This window comes from Lissotriton helveticus, chromosome 5_1 (genome assembly GCF_964261635.1).
Source record: "Lissotriton helveticus chromosome 5_1, aLisHel1.1, whole genome shotgun sequence".
NCBI classification, from domain to species: Eukaryota; Metazoa; Chordata; class Amphibia; order Caudata; family Salamandridae; genus Lissotriton; species Lissotriton helveticus.
The window spans coordinates 2,140,706,479-2,140,723,546 of NC_136065.1; the positions used below are offsets into that span (position 1 = coordinate 2,140,706,479).

General features: G+C 47.1%; 1 protein-coding gene across 1 annotated transcript in view; it reads left to right on the forward strand.

The window, feature by feature from the left end:
- Window positions 1–17,068, forward strand: part of CRAT (carnitine O-acetyltransferase) — a 223,219-nt gene that overhangs the window by 169,448 nt on the left and 36,703 nt on the right. Inside the window, exons 8-9 of the mRNA XM_078646254.1 lie at window positions 6,401–6,501; window positions 7,046–7,165. Coding sequence (XP_078502380.1) covers window positions 6,401–6,501; window positions 7,046–7,165 — 221 coding nt within the window. The remainder of the gene's footprint in view (window positions 1–6,400; window positions 6,502–7,045; window positions 7,166–17,068) is intronic.

A 17,068-nucleotide genomic window follows, 5' to 3' on the forward strand; every position in this document is an offset into this window, starting at 1 on the left:
GGGCGTCAGCCTTGGTTCTTTCCTCTCCGGAGTCAGAGTTGATGGTGGTGTCCTGGTTCTGCAGATACCACTAATGTGACTTTTTTCTTCGGGTAATACACTGTAGAAGGGTGGCGGCCCCCTTGGTGCTCCGTTCAGTCCATGGGGACTTGTGGGACTTCGCTAGGCCACTTGGACGACAATCATCTCCCTGACATTAGACGGGTTCCCCCCGACACTGACGGTTTTTGTCTTCACGTAGAGACCTTCAGCGGTCGTATTTGCTTCGATGCCAATACAGACACAGATTCCTGCTTCAATGTTGGCCTTGATCCCTACTCCAGCGCATCATCACCCTTGGTGTTACTTCCACCTCCTCTGCCGCCTCTTCAAGAACCTCTCATGCCACCATGCCTGAAGCCCATGAGAGAGAGACAACGCCTGCTTGAGAAGGAACAGTTCAGGGAGGAAGATATCAGTGCCCAGGGCCACTTCTGGGAGACAATTCATGACCTTTTTGGATCAGACTCAGGCCAACAATCCCCGTAAGGTCAATAGGACGCAAATGACAGTGACCCCTTCAGGCCCGAGACATCAGATTTCAAAGCCCTTCCAAATGTCAGTGGATTGGATATATCCCCTGACATTGACCCAGCCCTGGGCCAGCTTCGGCAGAGAAAGCATCCATTGTGTGGGGTGCCTAGGAAATCAGCAGACGTGCTTGAATTGCCCCTTCCCTCCAGAGAACTGACCTAATGTCCTCACTTATGTCCTCCAGACCCCTCTGACCTCATTCAAACCACTGCTTCCCTTTAACAAGGCTCTTATGGAGGCTGTAAAAGAACCCCAGCACCAACCAACAGTGTTCCCAGCTGTGAGATGCACAATAGCAAGGCACCATAGATCAGCACCGAGGAACGCAGCCTTCCTTTTGCTTCATCCAGCTCCAGAGATTTTGGTAGTCCTGGCCTCATCCACAACAAAGCTAAACACGGGAGCATTACCCACCTACTTGAGAGAAAATGGAAAAAAACAAAAATGGGGAAGGTAAAAAAGACGTTCCCAGCGGGCAGTCTAGGAGTGTGATCTGTGAACATGGCGTGTCTCTTGGGTCGCCGCCCTCGCGCCCTTAGGGATATAGTGGATATGGTTATCCCTAACTTGCCTTATCATCACAGAGACCATGTTGCCTAGGAGGTCAGGCATGGCCAGGACACTGCACAACACATAATTAATTCAGGATTAGACACTGCAGACAAGAGGCGATGGGCTCCTCGCTGGTCCTTGAAGACATGCCTGGTAGCACCCCACAGGTTTCTTTGATGATGTCCTGATGAAGCCATTCAACGAGAAGCCCCTGTTTGGACCGAAACCAGACGCTGTGCTAGAGTGCTGTAGGTAAGCTAGGTCCACTGCCAGGCTGTTAGTGCTACATTCATCTAAATACTTTTGCTCCTTTTGTAAACCCAAAGGATTTTCTAGAGCATGGGTACTCCTAAGCATTTTCCCAGGGGCTACAAAGTTTGGAGTGTGGTGTGAGCGAGGGCCGCATTGATGTCAGCCGGGTGGCAGTTAAGGGTTGGGAGTGGAAATAATAACACTGATTGGTGCACCTAAAAACTGAAGAGTCCACAATTCTGTATCTTGTTAAAGCTTTCTTTATTCACTTTCCGTATGTTTCATAAAATTAGTCAAGAGAACAACCAGTCAACACGTTTCTTTCAAAAGATTTGAACTCCATCAGGGCTGTAGATAATGCACAAAAAAGACATACATAAGCATTCAAGGAACAAACAATTATACATTCACAGACTACATAATTCATAAAGAAGAAAGTATTAAAAAGACAGTCCCAAGATTTGAACTAATCTGTCCCAGACCATCAAGCATGCATAGGAGCATATGTGCTGGGAAGGGGCCCGCCCAGTCGTCTCCCGCACTTCTTGAAGAACTTATAAAGCCTGAGTGTGGACGTGTGAAATACATAAATATTTATATTGTGCCCGGTGAATCCTTTTTAGAGATTGTATCCATGTGGCCCCATGTACTAGAACACAATAAGCATACCTACCTCTGTAATGTACAAGGAGTTATTACTTCATACACGATTTTATTGGAAGATCTCTTGGTTCAGTTTCTAAACATCACGAGATCAGGTGCTCAGGATAGTGCACAACAGTCATCCATTCTAGATGGGGTATTATTGTTCCCCAAAGGGGGCACCTATAGACATTACGTTTGTTTCAATAATTGTGATTCATATTTATTTCACCTTAAACATTCCCCATGTTGATTCAACATACTCAAAAGTTGAACAAACAGTAATGGGTTGTTGACAGAAAGATGAACACGATTATAGGGGTATCCTATACATACAGTCATTCACCCCCCTATATCGTATCCCGCCTGGCATAGCCATTAATTCATGTCGTAATGTGGGAGTAATATTTTTAAAATCAGATTTCACCACGCATTATCTGCCCCCCCCACCCCAAAAAGAAATAATACAACTCACACCATAATTCACCCAAATAGGGAATTTTAGTAATGTAAGTACCGACTTGCCCCAGCGTGCTTCTCAGCTGTTGCGTCCCTGTGCTGTGAACAGGAGGCCAGCACACTGACCCTTGGAGTCTCTTGGCTTAGACTGGGCTCTGGAGACGGCTTCTCCTGGAACAAGACGCTGCCGGCACAGTCCCTCTCCGTTGCTATGCACAAGGGGCAGCAGGCGCAGTCCACGCTGGTGCAGCCTCTCTTTGCTGGTCCCTCGATGCAGCAGGTGCAGTCCACACCGGTGCAGTCTCTCTTTGCTGGTTTCATGGTGCAGCTGGGCAGTCCTTCTTCAGTTCTTCTTCGGGCCTTCTTCGGTCCTTCTTCCAGTCCAGGCGAAAACTGATTACGGGGTGCTAGGAGTGCCCTATGTATACTCAGAAAAAGGCCTCCGGGCAGGATGCTGTTAGTAGCCAATGGGCTAGCAGGTTCCCTCACACATGATGACCACTTCCAGCGTAGTGTGGCCTCTGGGCATCCCAGGATGCACCATACTGCGCACCCCCAATATGCAGGACCCTTCTCCCGGCGTGTGGAGCTCCCGATTCCAACCCAGAGATGTGGCCACCAAGAGATCTACACACCCCTGGAAAACCGGTTCGTCAACTCGTTTCCCCTTACCTGTCCCAAGTGCCAGCCTGTCATCCTGAACAGTAGAGCAGCCCCTCTCCCTAGCATCACCTATTTGTTTCTCAAAGGCGGCTCCTCCTTTGCAGGTCGCCTTTTGGCTCAACCCCTGTGTGGTTTCCCTCCGGAGGGAGGTGACACCTGCTTCCAGAGCAGGCCACTATTGTATCCTTTCCTGTGAGTTGTTTGCAAGTCTTCCCAGGAGGTTAGAAAGCTGTCTGGGCGGCAGGACCCAGTGTGCAGCCAGTCTGGGCACAGGAGGCTGAAGGCAACAAAGTGGAAACTCTGCTAAAGTTGCACACTGCACTTGTTACATTAATTGCGACCGCAGAATCAGTCGGATTTAATGTAACGAGTTGTTGGATACCTCGACGTGCCCACTTTGGTCGCACTGTTGGAGTTAGCACCCCTGAGGCATCCGCGTGTAACCCTGCCCTCTCTAATTGGGCGATCAAGCTTTTCCACAGTAAAAACAACAGTTTACCGATTCTACAACCAGGGCATGCTTTACCCATTCGTTATGTTGCACCCTGCCTTAGGACTCACTAGGCCTGCCATAGGGGTGACATACACCTACACTAGGGGGAGTCCGGCTTTGCAATTGCTTTAGATGGCAAAGTCAGGCCAGTAGTTAAACTCCTCTTCCAGCCTGCTAATGGCGGATTGGGAGCCTTGTTTTAACCGAGTCCCACGATCGGTGCTGCGCTCCCTAGGGGGACCCTCTGGCTTACATGCCCCGGGTACAATGGGATTCAGAAAAGGGGGTGGTGATGAACAGAGTGCCTGAATTAAGCAGACCACTCTTACCCAGTCCAAAGATCAGGGCTTGATCCATCACCGTTTTTTAGCTCACTGCACCATCCCAGCTCAGAACTTGGCTATATGCAAATTAGTCTGTTCCTGTCCCAGTGCATGATGGGTACAGGGCAAACCAAACTACCAAGCCAATTCTTGTACTGGGAAGGAAACAAGCTTCCGGGGACCGGTTTCTGCCATTTCAGGCGTCGTCGGCCCTGCTTGCTTGAATCCTGATGGTGCAATGAGCAAGGGACTCACATCTGAGTATACCCTTCCACGATTATGGTGGACAAAATGATTCAGAAAAGGGGGTGGTGATGAACAGAGTGCCTGAATTAAGCAGACCACTCTTACCCAGTCCAAAGATCAGGGCTTGATCCATCACCGTTTTTTAGCTCACTGCACCATCCCAGCTCAGAACTTGGCTATATGCAAATTAGTCTGTTCCTGTCCCAGTGCATGATGGGAACAGGGCAAACCAAACTACCCCTTTTCTGAACCGGGTACAATGGGTGCCATTTAATAGGGAGTTACGGGTGAGCTAGCTCATCCAATTGGATAGAAGCCAACTTGTCTGATCAGTTTAAGGGTAAGAGCACAGGCACTTGTGAAAAAAACAGCAGCATCAGTCCAAACACGGGGTTCACCATGCAAAAAGAGGCCTTTCCGTACAGCACTGCTATTTTTTCTCTGTCCGTATGCAGCAACGTACGGCATTACAAAGTCCTATTTGTTTGCAGTCCTATTGTCTTCCCAGGTTACAATGCACTCTACAAATCATGTCACACAGTGTCCTTTCCAAAATAAATAAATAAATTATAAATCTCTCTGGTGATATTCTTAATTATGTAATCTATCCTGATATTTATATGCCATTGATGCCCTGATTGGGCATCAGTAAGACCGAGTGCTAGGTTCTGTCTCATGTTGAATCGGAGTTTTCTGTTTCATGAAAAAAGGATTGATCGCTCGACACCGCTACCCTTTGAGACTTAAGTCCCCCAAAGAAGAAACCGATCTGTTCACTTTGAGTGTACTAGTATTCGGGACATAGGAACACAAGACATCTAAGAGCTGTTTCAGCCTGATTGTGCCTCCTCAGCTGGGTGTAGCTTGGTTCCAGTGGGGCAGAGAGCAAGGGATCCTTGTCTGGGAAAGCTGCACCCAACTGAAGAGGCCCAATCAGGCTCAAAAGGTGGCATTGTGGGCAAAAGAACGATGAGTTTGAATGCTACCCCGAGCGAGTGCCACTGGTACGACTTATTGCAAGCATTCTTCCCTTCACCTTTTGTGTATTTGGACTATGATTATAGGCCAGTAACTTCCTCTTTTCTCCCTGGGGAAAAAGTGAAATGGTTCACCGGCCGCAGGTCTTGCACCAGAGATGCTGTCTTCCATCAGATTGCTTGAAGTGCCTCGTACTCTTTATGGACTGCACCCTGAATCCTCAGGTCAACCAGATCACCAGCTTATTCCCCGTGGTGGGTAATTCAGCCACTGTCCTCCTTCCTCAAAGGCTTGCTGTCCTCGCCTCGAACGTTAGCATCTTCACTTGGTTGTCTGCTTCTCCCCACTGCTAACCCCCAGTGGTTATTAGTTCTGCTAGAGTGGTTGGTGTCTTCCCCTCTGTTTTAGTCTCACCCTCACATTGGGTTTTAGCCTCTCTCCCTCTATTATGAACCTTTTTCCCTCTGCTAGCCTCGCACAGAGCCTCTCCATTTGCTAGCGTTACCTGATGGCTTTCCTCGATCCCTACTGTGGCTGGCTTCTGCCCCCTCCCAATAGACGATGATACTACCCCATTGCTGGTCCCCGGAAGGTTTTCGATGAGGCATGTGCAGTAACCCACATACATTTATTTCAATGAGGATCCGCCTGCCTCTAGGCAAGGGGCTGCCATCATTCCTCTGACACCTCTTCTGGTCTCTGATGTCTACCTGAATCCAGTTCCTGACCCTGACGCGAGTCTTCAGAGCGTCACACGTTCTTTCCTCCCAACAGAGAGACACTCCTACCCTTTACCGGTGGGCAGCTATGTGCCTCAAGATTAATCGGTGGTCACATCGAAGCTCTAGAGGGCCACAGGCAGTGAGTGCATCTTATCCGGCAGTAACACCCCCCCCCCCCCGCCCGCCCCCCATCCTGGCTGCCCATCATCTTATCCTGCTGCCGTTACGACCATAATCTGCTACTCCGTCTCGTTGTGATGTGACCCTCCCTCCTCTGTGAATCCTCTAGCAGATCATTGCCCATGGTATGGCACCCAGCTCTGTACTGGTGCTCATGTGCCGCTGCCGCCGCTGATGTTGCGGTCAGTTTTGTTGTGGATGTTTTTATCTCAAGCGCTCTGACCAAGGACCCAGACGAGAAAAGTGCGCCTTGGAGGTTTTCAATGTGGTCACGTGAAGCACTCTAGTCATTGTCAACCCTTATCTCTTCCATACAGTTTATTATTGCCGAAGATGGGTCCTGCGGCCTGATCTATGAGCATGCACCTGCCGAGGGTCCCCCCATCGTGGCTCTCATTGACCACGTCGTGGAGTACACGTAAGGTTCTTCTACTTCTTTCAGGTTGGGTATTATGGGGCCAGGCACGGTGTCTGCATGCTGTCACTCCTCCACCTATTATTTATTATTTATTTGTGACATCAGCCAGTTAAATGGTGCTCACTGCTCTCTACCAGGAGCTTTGAAGAGATTGAAAATAACTAGTGTGATTATTGTCTCAATCCCCTGACACTCATTTTATCAACTTCAGAGGAAGAAAGCTGACAAACGTTCTGCTGGGATTTGATCTGCTAACCTGCAGATTCCATTATGTTGTCAGATCTTGCTGAGTTGCCATGCTTGCTTACCATGATGTAACCTGTTCATAGATTACAAAGTGCAGCATTTTCATGCCCTAGTAGGATGCTTATTTTCTGGCCCAACTTCTTCATACTTTTGTGTCCCTGCCCAGAGTAGCATGTGTGCCATCCCCAGTCTCACCACCCAAGACTGGACATCCAGTGGTGCAGTCTGAGGCTGTGGTACCACCATTTGTTTATGCAAAGCATAATTCAACCTGTGTTTGTTCACTGTGTTCTTTCAGGAAGAAGCCAGAGCTTGTAAGATCCCCCATGGTCCCTCTGCCGATGCCCACCAAGCTGCGCTTCAACATCACGCCTGAGGTCAAGAATGACATCGAGAAAGCAAAGCAGAACCTGAACATGTGAGTGAAAGCATTGAGACAATACAGGGGCCGCGGTGGTGGAAGAAAAGTACCGTGTTCATTTGGCTAGTGTCAAGTACAGGATGTGTTGAAGGTCTGTTCAGTTTCTTTCTTGAGTGCCCGAGGACAGGCCGACTCCTCCGAGTAGCCACGCTCTCACCCGGGACAGTATAACACCAGCAAAATGTGTCAGTTAGGACCAAAAGCTATTAAGGCAGTGCTCCCAAACCTATTGGAGCCACAACCCAATTTTTAGAACAGACCTTTACCTCCCACCTAGCATTAATTGACATGAGTCAAGCGCTTTATTCATGTAACTAAAACATTGCGTGATGGCACTTTGTCATTTACATACCGCACATCTTCCATTGAAATGGCCACTAAATTTGCACAAAAATTCACATTTACTGATTTAACAATATTGCACGCAAATAATGTGTAGAAATTGGGTTTCAGTGAATATTTATCATTTATGCATCAAGTAGAGTGTTGTGATTTGTTTTGATCCTAATCAAATCTTTGTTTCTGTCACAACTCAAAATAAAAATTTGCTTCATTTTTGCTTTCCTAACTGCTGAATGGGTACAGTACATTTACAGGTATTTACATTTTGTTGTTACAAAAATGACATCCTACAGCCTTTCCTTTCAAACTCCCTGTACTCCAGCAAGATGATCACATAATTCACTTTTCTTTCTCTGACTGCAAAGCAAGGAGAGTTCTTGAACACCAGTCTGCATGTTTAAAAAGTAAAGCACCAATTTCTCAAAAAACATATGCCGACATTTGAGCCCGGTCTTTGAGCGCAGCAAATGTGACAAGATAAATACAGAATCAGCTTGGACTTTCGCGATTCACCAAAAACCGTCTCATTGCTCGAGTAGGTTGCGACCCACAATTTCGGAAACACTGTAGATGGGTAAAAAGCCTCCTTAATAATCTTACAGTACATGCTTGACGATGGGGAAGTATATTGCATTATATATGGCAGGCACTACATTCTACTTGGCATCAGGAAAGAGAAGGGTCCTGCCAATAAACCAGGAGAAGGATCGAAGGGGAATCCTGCTGCAAAAGAGCAGGAATCCGGGACAAAAATAGAGAACATGTTGTGGTGAGTGAGATTTAAAATAGCGAACAAATGTGTTGTGATGCATCCTTCCATCGTGATTGTCTCCCTTGATTTAAACAGGAACTGACCTTACAGGAAAGAAGTATACTTCATTTGGAAGGGATCCTGTGGTAGTGTCTTCTAGACCAACCACAGTCTGGGGAAGGGTAGTTCATATGGCAGATCATACCACTTCCTTCAGTCATACTCTCAGCTTAACACGTGAAGAGCACCCAAGTTTGATATCTTTTTTCCGCTGCCAGATTCTGCAGGCTGACCCTGCCCTTGCAGTCCGATGCCTTCCACTCAACTTCCAGGAAGGAATGAAGGACGTTACATCGTGGATGAACAGCAGCTGCCAGAAGCTCAACTCGGAGAAGACAGAGATCCTCGTCCTCAGACCACCCTCTCTGCATGGGACAACACCTGGTGGCTCAACACACTCGGCAGGCCCTCCACCCCCACGGACCACGCCCAAAACCTCGGCATCGTACTCCACGCCTCCCTCTCCAGGGTCCATCAACACCATCGCCTCCACCTGCTTCAACACCCCCTCTGCATCCTCCGCAAGACCTTCATATGGACCCCCCCTCCCGAATCAAGGAAGACCGTCCCCCTTGCACTCATCACCAGCAGACTGGACTACAGAAACGCCCTCTACGCCGGGATCATCAAGTCTCTGCTCCGCAAACTCCAGACCATCGGCATCCCCCGACATGAGCACCTGCGTAACCTCCACTGGCTCCCCGTGGAGAAGCAAGTAACCTTCAAGATACTTACCCATGCCTACAGATGCCTCCACAACTCCGGACCTCAATATCTCAATGACAGAATCTCCGTCCACATACCCAAGAGAAACCTCCAATCCGCCAACCTTACCCTCGCCAAACACCCACGCATCCGCAGAGCAAGAACAGGTGAAAGAACCTTCTCCTACATCGTGGCTAAGAACTGGAAGAATCTGCCAATTGACATCAGATGCGCCCCCACCCTGCACATCTTCAGGAAGACTGTTTTGGACAGTATCCAGGTGTCTATTGTCATTCACTGCTGGTGCCAGAGACCCTGGGGAAAGTTGCACTCCAGGAGTATTATAAAGGTCTCCAGCATCTAATCTATCATTGAGCTACAATTGTCTGTCTGAGAACCCATCACAGTCTGTGTGAACGGATCAGTATAAGGATACTCTTAAAACAAGCAGCCATGCACGGTACATAGTCTTTCCACCACATTATGCGGACCAGACTCTGGCTAATGAGATGGAGAGACCGTGAGCTCAACTTCCTCCCAAAGGCTCCAGCTATCAGATGTATTATCACAAGTCTAGTTTCGGATTTTGGACTCCTCATCAGAAAGGTCAGAGTATTAGCTACACTGATTATGGTTTCATTTAAGTGTGGGCACGTCCAGTTATGCTGGATGTGCCCTGGGAAGTTCACGCCGTTCTTCCGTCGGATGGAGAATACACGAGGCCTATCATAGCCAGCCTGGTTTCTTTACATGTTATAAACTGCAATAGAATAATCTTCTCCACACGGATGGAAAACCTTTACAAAGTATTAATTATGACGACACACTGGAACAGCCCTTGAAATATTTGGGTTTTTCAGCTATCAATCTACTACTCGATCAAGTACTAATGGATACAACCCTCTGATGTGAGGCAGACTGGATCGCTTGCGCAGGCATCTTCGTGATATTTTGGGAGGGTCCTGACATGCTATTGCAAAATTTTTGGTCACTGCCTCAGATGTTTGATGATCTTGCAAACTCTAGCAACTCTGTCGTTTCCGATACCCTTCTGATTTAGGGATAAAGCCTTGAGAAAGTCTCTTGATGTGAGGAAACACGTGTCGGCTGTCGCTTACCGTGGACCAGGACGAAGAGGACACAACTACTGTTCTTAGTCTTTTGAATGTTATTTCCCATTGGGGGATAACTGTCCTTTCCGGGTCTATGTTTTTGAAAATATCTTTGAAACTGTACTGTATGTCTGATATTTTGGGATTTGTGATGTCTCAAATACAGTTTTGAATTAAAACTCATTCAATTTTGAGAACCTAAACTTGTTCATTGCGAGTGATATTTGGGTCAACACATAGAGTATCTCTCTTTGATTAAAATACAGAAAAAGAAAAGTCACTTTCAAGTGCCGGGATATCTGTTTAGAAATAGTGATTTCTTTGATGTTTGTACTTTCTTTGTAGTGGCTGAGGTATGCTCCAAACGTTTCTCCTCAAGAGGTGTTTGTTGTGTTACAAAAGAAAGACAAATGTTAATGTTAGAAATTGGATTCTTTTTGGGGATGGATGACTGCCCACCTCGAGGAATGATCACCACCCTCATTAGGGTAAATACTCAACGTCCCTAAACTAACCTGAGATCGACCCCTACGTAGCTACGGCACAGAGCGGACGGGCTCAACATGGGGCAATGCATCAAATATGTATGCCGTACCAAAACAGTAATAAAGCCAGAAAGGCAAACAATACACATCTGAAAGTCGAATAGAGTCAAATGTATTAAACAAAATGACACCAAAGTGATAAAAATGCAGTGAGGGAACTAGGGATATGATTATTTAAGGTTTTAAGTAGAAATAGCGCCGAGAAGTTGAAAGCACCAATGAGGGTCAAAGGTGGCAGTAGACCAGGACTTATGTGAGGTTTAAGGCAGACTGCAGTGGAGCATGGGTCAAATACACCATCCAAGTTTGTCTTGGTCAAAGCTTTTACCTTCTAACTTGATCCTTTACATTCCATCCAACCAGAGGATGACACTTTTAAGACTCTCAGGATATCAGGCAGAGGACAACAGCAAAATCATGTCCAGGTCCAGTTGCCAGTGGCCAGCTGGGCACTTCCAAGGAAAGGTCTCTTACAGCTTGATGTCTCCCTGTGCCATACAGGAGGTCGGCCTTATGACCCTTGGACTCCACTTCTTTGCGCTGAGTACAAGAGGGAGCAGGTCCACTCCTCCAGGACTCCTCCAAGGTCACAGACAACACGTCCAGTCTTCATCTGTTCTTCCGTTGGTCCATACGTGTTTGGAAGGGGGATCCGGGTATGCCCCATTTGTGCCTGGCACTTACTTGTTACTCTTGGCCCCTGCCTAACCAATGTGGTAAACATACTAAGTCCCTGACCTACCTATTTTTTTTAGTAGTTCCTGTTTGCGTTAATGCAAGCAAGCCCAAAATGCATTATCAGGGAAATTCAAGATGGCGAAGGGCTTTGGCTACACTATACTTGGACTGTGAGGATGGGGATGTGAGTGAGAGGGTACTATGACAGCAATAGTTAACCTTTTGACCTTTGTAGCCCTCCACTAAATCATTGCTGGAGGCCCGCCTACCGAAATGAGTGTACATCAAACAAATACACAAAATAGGAATATTTTATTCAATTCACAAACAAAAAAATATGATCAAATCAAAATTTTAACAGGACCGTTGGAGCTTTTGAAAATTTCGTTTTATTTCTGAAAGACAAAGCGATATGCTTGACTCTAGCATGTCACACATCACTTTAACTTATTTGTCTTAACCATATCTTTTGTTTTGTAAATGCACACTAGTGCTGACTCAATGCCACCAATCCCTACCAAATTCTGTTTGCTGTACTTGTGCTGCTTCCACAAATAAAGATAAGGATACCAACTTACGCTTTAGCTTTAATTTCAAATTCAGAGCATTTTAAAACTTTACATTTTGCTTTTTTGTTATATGTAATGTATTAATTTTCTAATATTATATAATTTTCTAAACAGCCAGTGACCACCTGAGTAGGTTTTGTGGACCCCCAGGGGTCCCTAGATACCAGGTTAAGAACCACTGTACTATGGTAATCCTTGTGTCCTCCTACATCTATGCATACATTTCCAGTTTGAAGCAAGCACTGTACCCCCAATGAACCCAGAGACCAAAGTCTGGTAGGACTTATAGCAAGATGGCCGCCGGGTAGGTGCTCTCCCCTACAGCTCCCAGGTCAGAGATTACCAAATCAGTAGAAATCCATCTACATACCCGGCTATCCACCTCCATTCTTCAAACAACCTAACTCCTCTAACATCGGACTGCGCCTGCAGAGTATCTTACCGTTTGAGACGACCCGACGCTCCCTCAACTCGCTGACCTCGCCAGGACAGGGCCCTCCGAGCCGTTCTCTGGTGACCTGACACAACTGCCTCGTTGCTTCGGAATACGACTCCTTCACCCCCATATTTATTTTTATTTATTTATTTATAAAGCGCTAACAATCATCCAGAGTAGGATATCACGGCGCTGTAATAACTAGTTATGTGTGAAGGATTGACATGGTCATGTTAGATTAGTCTGGTTTAGGGACGAGGAATGTTTTCAGATGCTTCCTGAATCCCAAATGGCATTCCGTGAGTCTGAGGGTCACGGGCAGTTCGTTCCACTTGGTTGCGGCTATGTGAGAGAAGGCTCGCTCGCCCATCCTGGCTCTCTTCACCCGAGTGGTTCTTGCTCTTGCCGTGAATTGGGAGCGAAGATTTCTAGTTGGAGCATAAAACTGGATCCTGTTTTGAAGAATACATGGGCCAGTGTTGTGCAGTACTCTGTGTGTTATACACAACATTTTGAAAGTTGCTCTTTGCCTCATAGGCAGCCGATGGAGCTGACGTAGGCAGCTCTTGGCTGAGTCAAACTTACTTTTCATGCAAACGGCCTTGGCCGCTGCATTCTGCACCATTTGAAGTTTAGTGAAAAGATATTCAGCCATGCATATGAACAGGGAGTTTCCGTAGTCCAGCCTGCTCATCAACAGAGACTGAACCAGGATCTTTCTACACTCTAAGGGGATCCAGGGGAAGACTCTTCTAAGCATCTTTAGTACAGCGAAACCTTTGCCACATATAGTGGATACGTGGGATTTCATGGATAGAGAGGTGTCAAGCATTACTCCTAGGTTTCTTGCTGTTAGTGTCGGAGTAGGTGGAGTACCCAGAGATTCTGGCCACCAGCTGTCGTTCCACAGTTGAGTGTGTCCACCGAACAGCAATATCTCCGATTTGTCTGCATTTAATTTAAGACCATGATTGTGCATCCGATCAGACAGTTCTGAGAGGCAATTTAGTAGCCTATCCCTGGGGTCATTCCTCTCATCCAGAATTACAGTTAGTTGGGTGTCGTCTGCGTAGGAACAGATTTCGACATCCCACTTTCTGCCTATTGCTGCCAGAGAAGACACAAAAACGTTGAGCAATGTTGGGCATAGTGAGGCCCCCTGTGGGACCCCATATTTGATGTTCCGGCGCGGGGATGAAAAATTGCCCATGTGCACTGATTGCGTTCTGTCCGATAGAAAGGATTGCAGCCACCTCAGTGCTCTGTCCCTGATACCTTTAGCTGCCAAAGTTCTTAGTAGCATGTTGTGAGGTACGGTATCAAACGCCGCCGATGCATGCACGGAGATGAAGCCTTCCATAGTCAGACACGCCACCCATTGCTGGTCTAGCTCTCCGTTTGGCTGGGACGTGCTCTCCCCCGGGCTGGGACGTGCTCTCTCCCGTCGTCATTTTCACTAGCATCGCAGACACTGAGGGCATCTGAGGGAGGAACGGCCCCTGACTCTGATGGTCAGTGGACTCCCTCATCCTCTTTGAAGTTCATTTCCACCAGACAGCACGATAACTAACATGGCGACATCCCTCCAATGTTCACCCTTCAAGATGGCGTCTAACGAGGACCCCCATTAAGAATAGGATGAGTGATTTGGGAGACACCTGAAAAAGCGGTGCTAATACACTAAGGGCCCCTGAGAATTCAAAGGGGAATCTTAAAAATGGGGACTGGCCGAATGGAAAACCAGGGACTGGATCTCTTGCCTGACCCCAAGAATGCCGCCACCCTTTATCATGATGAGCTATTACACTTAGAAATAAATTTGACATCGTCCAGACCTCGTGCTTATCCCCCATCCGTCTCACCTACCAGGACATTGAATCTGTGAACTCGCTATCGACTCCTGAGACCTAGCACTTTGGCTGATGCCCGGTGGAGCTACCTTGATAGCTATAGAGGAGATGGGCTGTGGACTTACCCCTCGGCCGTCACCTACCCAGCCGGACTTTAAGCAAGCTTTCCTTCCTCTCACCGCCATACCTCCCTCCTACCCTTTTACCTGGCCCCCTTTACCTCTCTACGCTCCTTATCTCATCCTCTATGCTCTTTTATGTTTCTAGCAACTGATGTAACTTGTATCTGATGTAACTTTGTAACAATGTGGAACCTCATGTAAAGCGCTCCGATACCTCCGGATCTAGCCTGCGCTATATAAAACTCATCAAATAAATAAAATAAATAAATAAATAATAGGACAAAAATGGGATCCTTTAACCTGCATGAGCCAGACAGAGGGTCCACAAGAATTGTCGAGGCATCCTCTTCTTTCTATTTCAAGTGTGTCCAAAGTGTTAAATGTTGCACAACAGATCGTTAAGCAGGATTTGACACTGGGCTGTCAAAAGGGGCCCACCCTGCATATTTTACTGAGCACAGGGGAGTCATTTCTGCTCACTCATGTCAGCCCATTGTTTGCTCCTTGGATGTATTTGACACCTACTTAAGGATGAGCACAGGCTGAGAGCTGGTGGAGACATAAGTTTTATAGCCTTTTGACAGTTTAGGCAGGTAAAGGGTAACTTTCCAAAAGTTACTTATACTTAGTAATTATAAAAAATCTGCATTCTCTATTGAATTGAATTTTTAATAACTGTTAAAAATAGTGGTTTCATTATTTTTTTATCTGTTACCTTTCCCAGGGTATTAGTATACGTTTTTTAATGTGTACTGTAGTGTTCTACATAAGACCGCTAAGTTTGCCGTCTCACTTTTAAATACCATGCACTTTGCATTGTGAGCTGCAAGTCCTACATAGGGGTGACTTCACTAATATTTTAAAGAGAGGTTTTTACCTGTAGAAAATAGTTTTTTAAATAGGTCTTACTGCAGGTTTACTGTGCAGCAGTCAGGTCGCACAGGGTAGACCTGAAGCCATGTTTGCACTGCCACTATAGAGGATGGCACAATAGGTGCAGCCGGCCACAAGTGGCATCTATCTTCCAGGCCAATGGTGCACTTTTTGCACCATATACTAGGGAGGGACAGGCAAGTTAAATATGTAAATCCGGAATAAGCCACTTTAACCATGGTTTAAAGGGGGAGCACAGGCAAAGTACACAGTTCTTAAACCAGAAAAAATATAGGGTCCAGCATAAGGCGAAAAATCCAGAGTAACCACGTAGAAAAGGTGAATTTCCCTACAGTGGAGGACAGGCGCACATTGTGCTTTTCATGTCGGCATCATAGCCATGATCCTAACGCAGGCAACATTTGTGTTACTTGGACTGAGAAGACTTTAAGTAATTTCTCTCTCTCCTTGAGTAACAGGAAAAATATCCTTCAAGCCCACACTCAAGAATTAAAACCGACTGAATCTTTTGAATTTTTAAAGTAGAACTCTGCGGCTCAGACTTTTTTCATGCAGAGGTCTGCGAAACGTTCCCATCAGGGTCAGCTGTTGAGTCATTTCAAAGCAGAAAGATAAGTCCTCTACGGCTGCTGCAGCCCCTCCTGGCGGCGAACATAGGAAGCAAACATGCAGACCCTTTCAAGACTGAAAGTCTTGTTTTAAAAAAAAAAATGCTTTCAGTTTTGTAGCTTGTTGTAACTTCCAGTTTGACAGCTCTGACATGAGTTGACACCTCATGAGTTTCAGCAGTATCCACTGTACAACCGTGGGCACATCGGAATGTACTATAATAGCTCTCTGCTGCCCTCTCGTCAGCTGTGCCCCAGCCTGCCCAAGAGTGACCTGCTTTTGCAGTGCCTGTCGTCAGCTGTGCCCCAGCCTGCCCAAGAGTGACCTGCTTTTGCAGTGCCTGTCGTCAGCTGTGCCCTAGCCTGCCCAAGAGTGACCAGCAGTTGCAGTGCCTGTCGTCAGCAGCCATGTCTTCCCCTGTCACTCCATTCTTTCTTGTATCTTTGATTGTGAGGCAGTCAGTTACATTAGCACCACTTGTATTCCTCTATTGTCCGCACAATAGTCCGCTTTGCCCTCATCATTTGCCAGTTACTTACGTCATTGACAATGATATGTTCGAGGCATGTGGGCTGCTAAATTCATATCTATTGCATAGATCGCCGCCTAGTGTTGGGTCCGGATGATTGCACATTGTTGTCCTGGAAGAGTATTCGAAGTATCACGAGATAGGTGGCTCCTCCCCTGGACTACAGTGCGCATGGGCATCGACTCCATCCCCAGATTGTTTTTTTCCGCAATTGGGTTCGGATGTGATTTCGACGTCTCCTGTTCGGAATCGATAAAACAATTTCTTTAAGGCCAAAAGGCCTTCTTTACTTCGTCGGTATTGTTCGCGTTCGGTCTCGTGTGTACTCCAACTCTTCGAGTCGGATATCTGAGGAGTCGGGTGACTCTTCGGTCATCGAGGCCCTGTCGACGCAGCAAGACCCGGACGACGCTACGATGGAACGGAGCCCGTTCAAGTACTGCCCCGTGTGTGGATCGAAGTACCCACACATCGACGTGCATCCTGTATGCAACAAGTGCCTGTCGCCGGACCACAACGAGGCCAACTGTATGGCCTGCTCGAGATTCAGGTCGAAGAAGACGCTCAAGATTAGGCGCGTGGCGCGCCTCGAGGCCCAGCGATCGGCACCGGCGCCGGCAGACATCTTTGGCGACCCCGAAGCAGACGAGCAAGAGCTTCAACTGCAGATCTCACCTACATCGGCGGAGGTCGAGGCC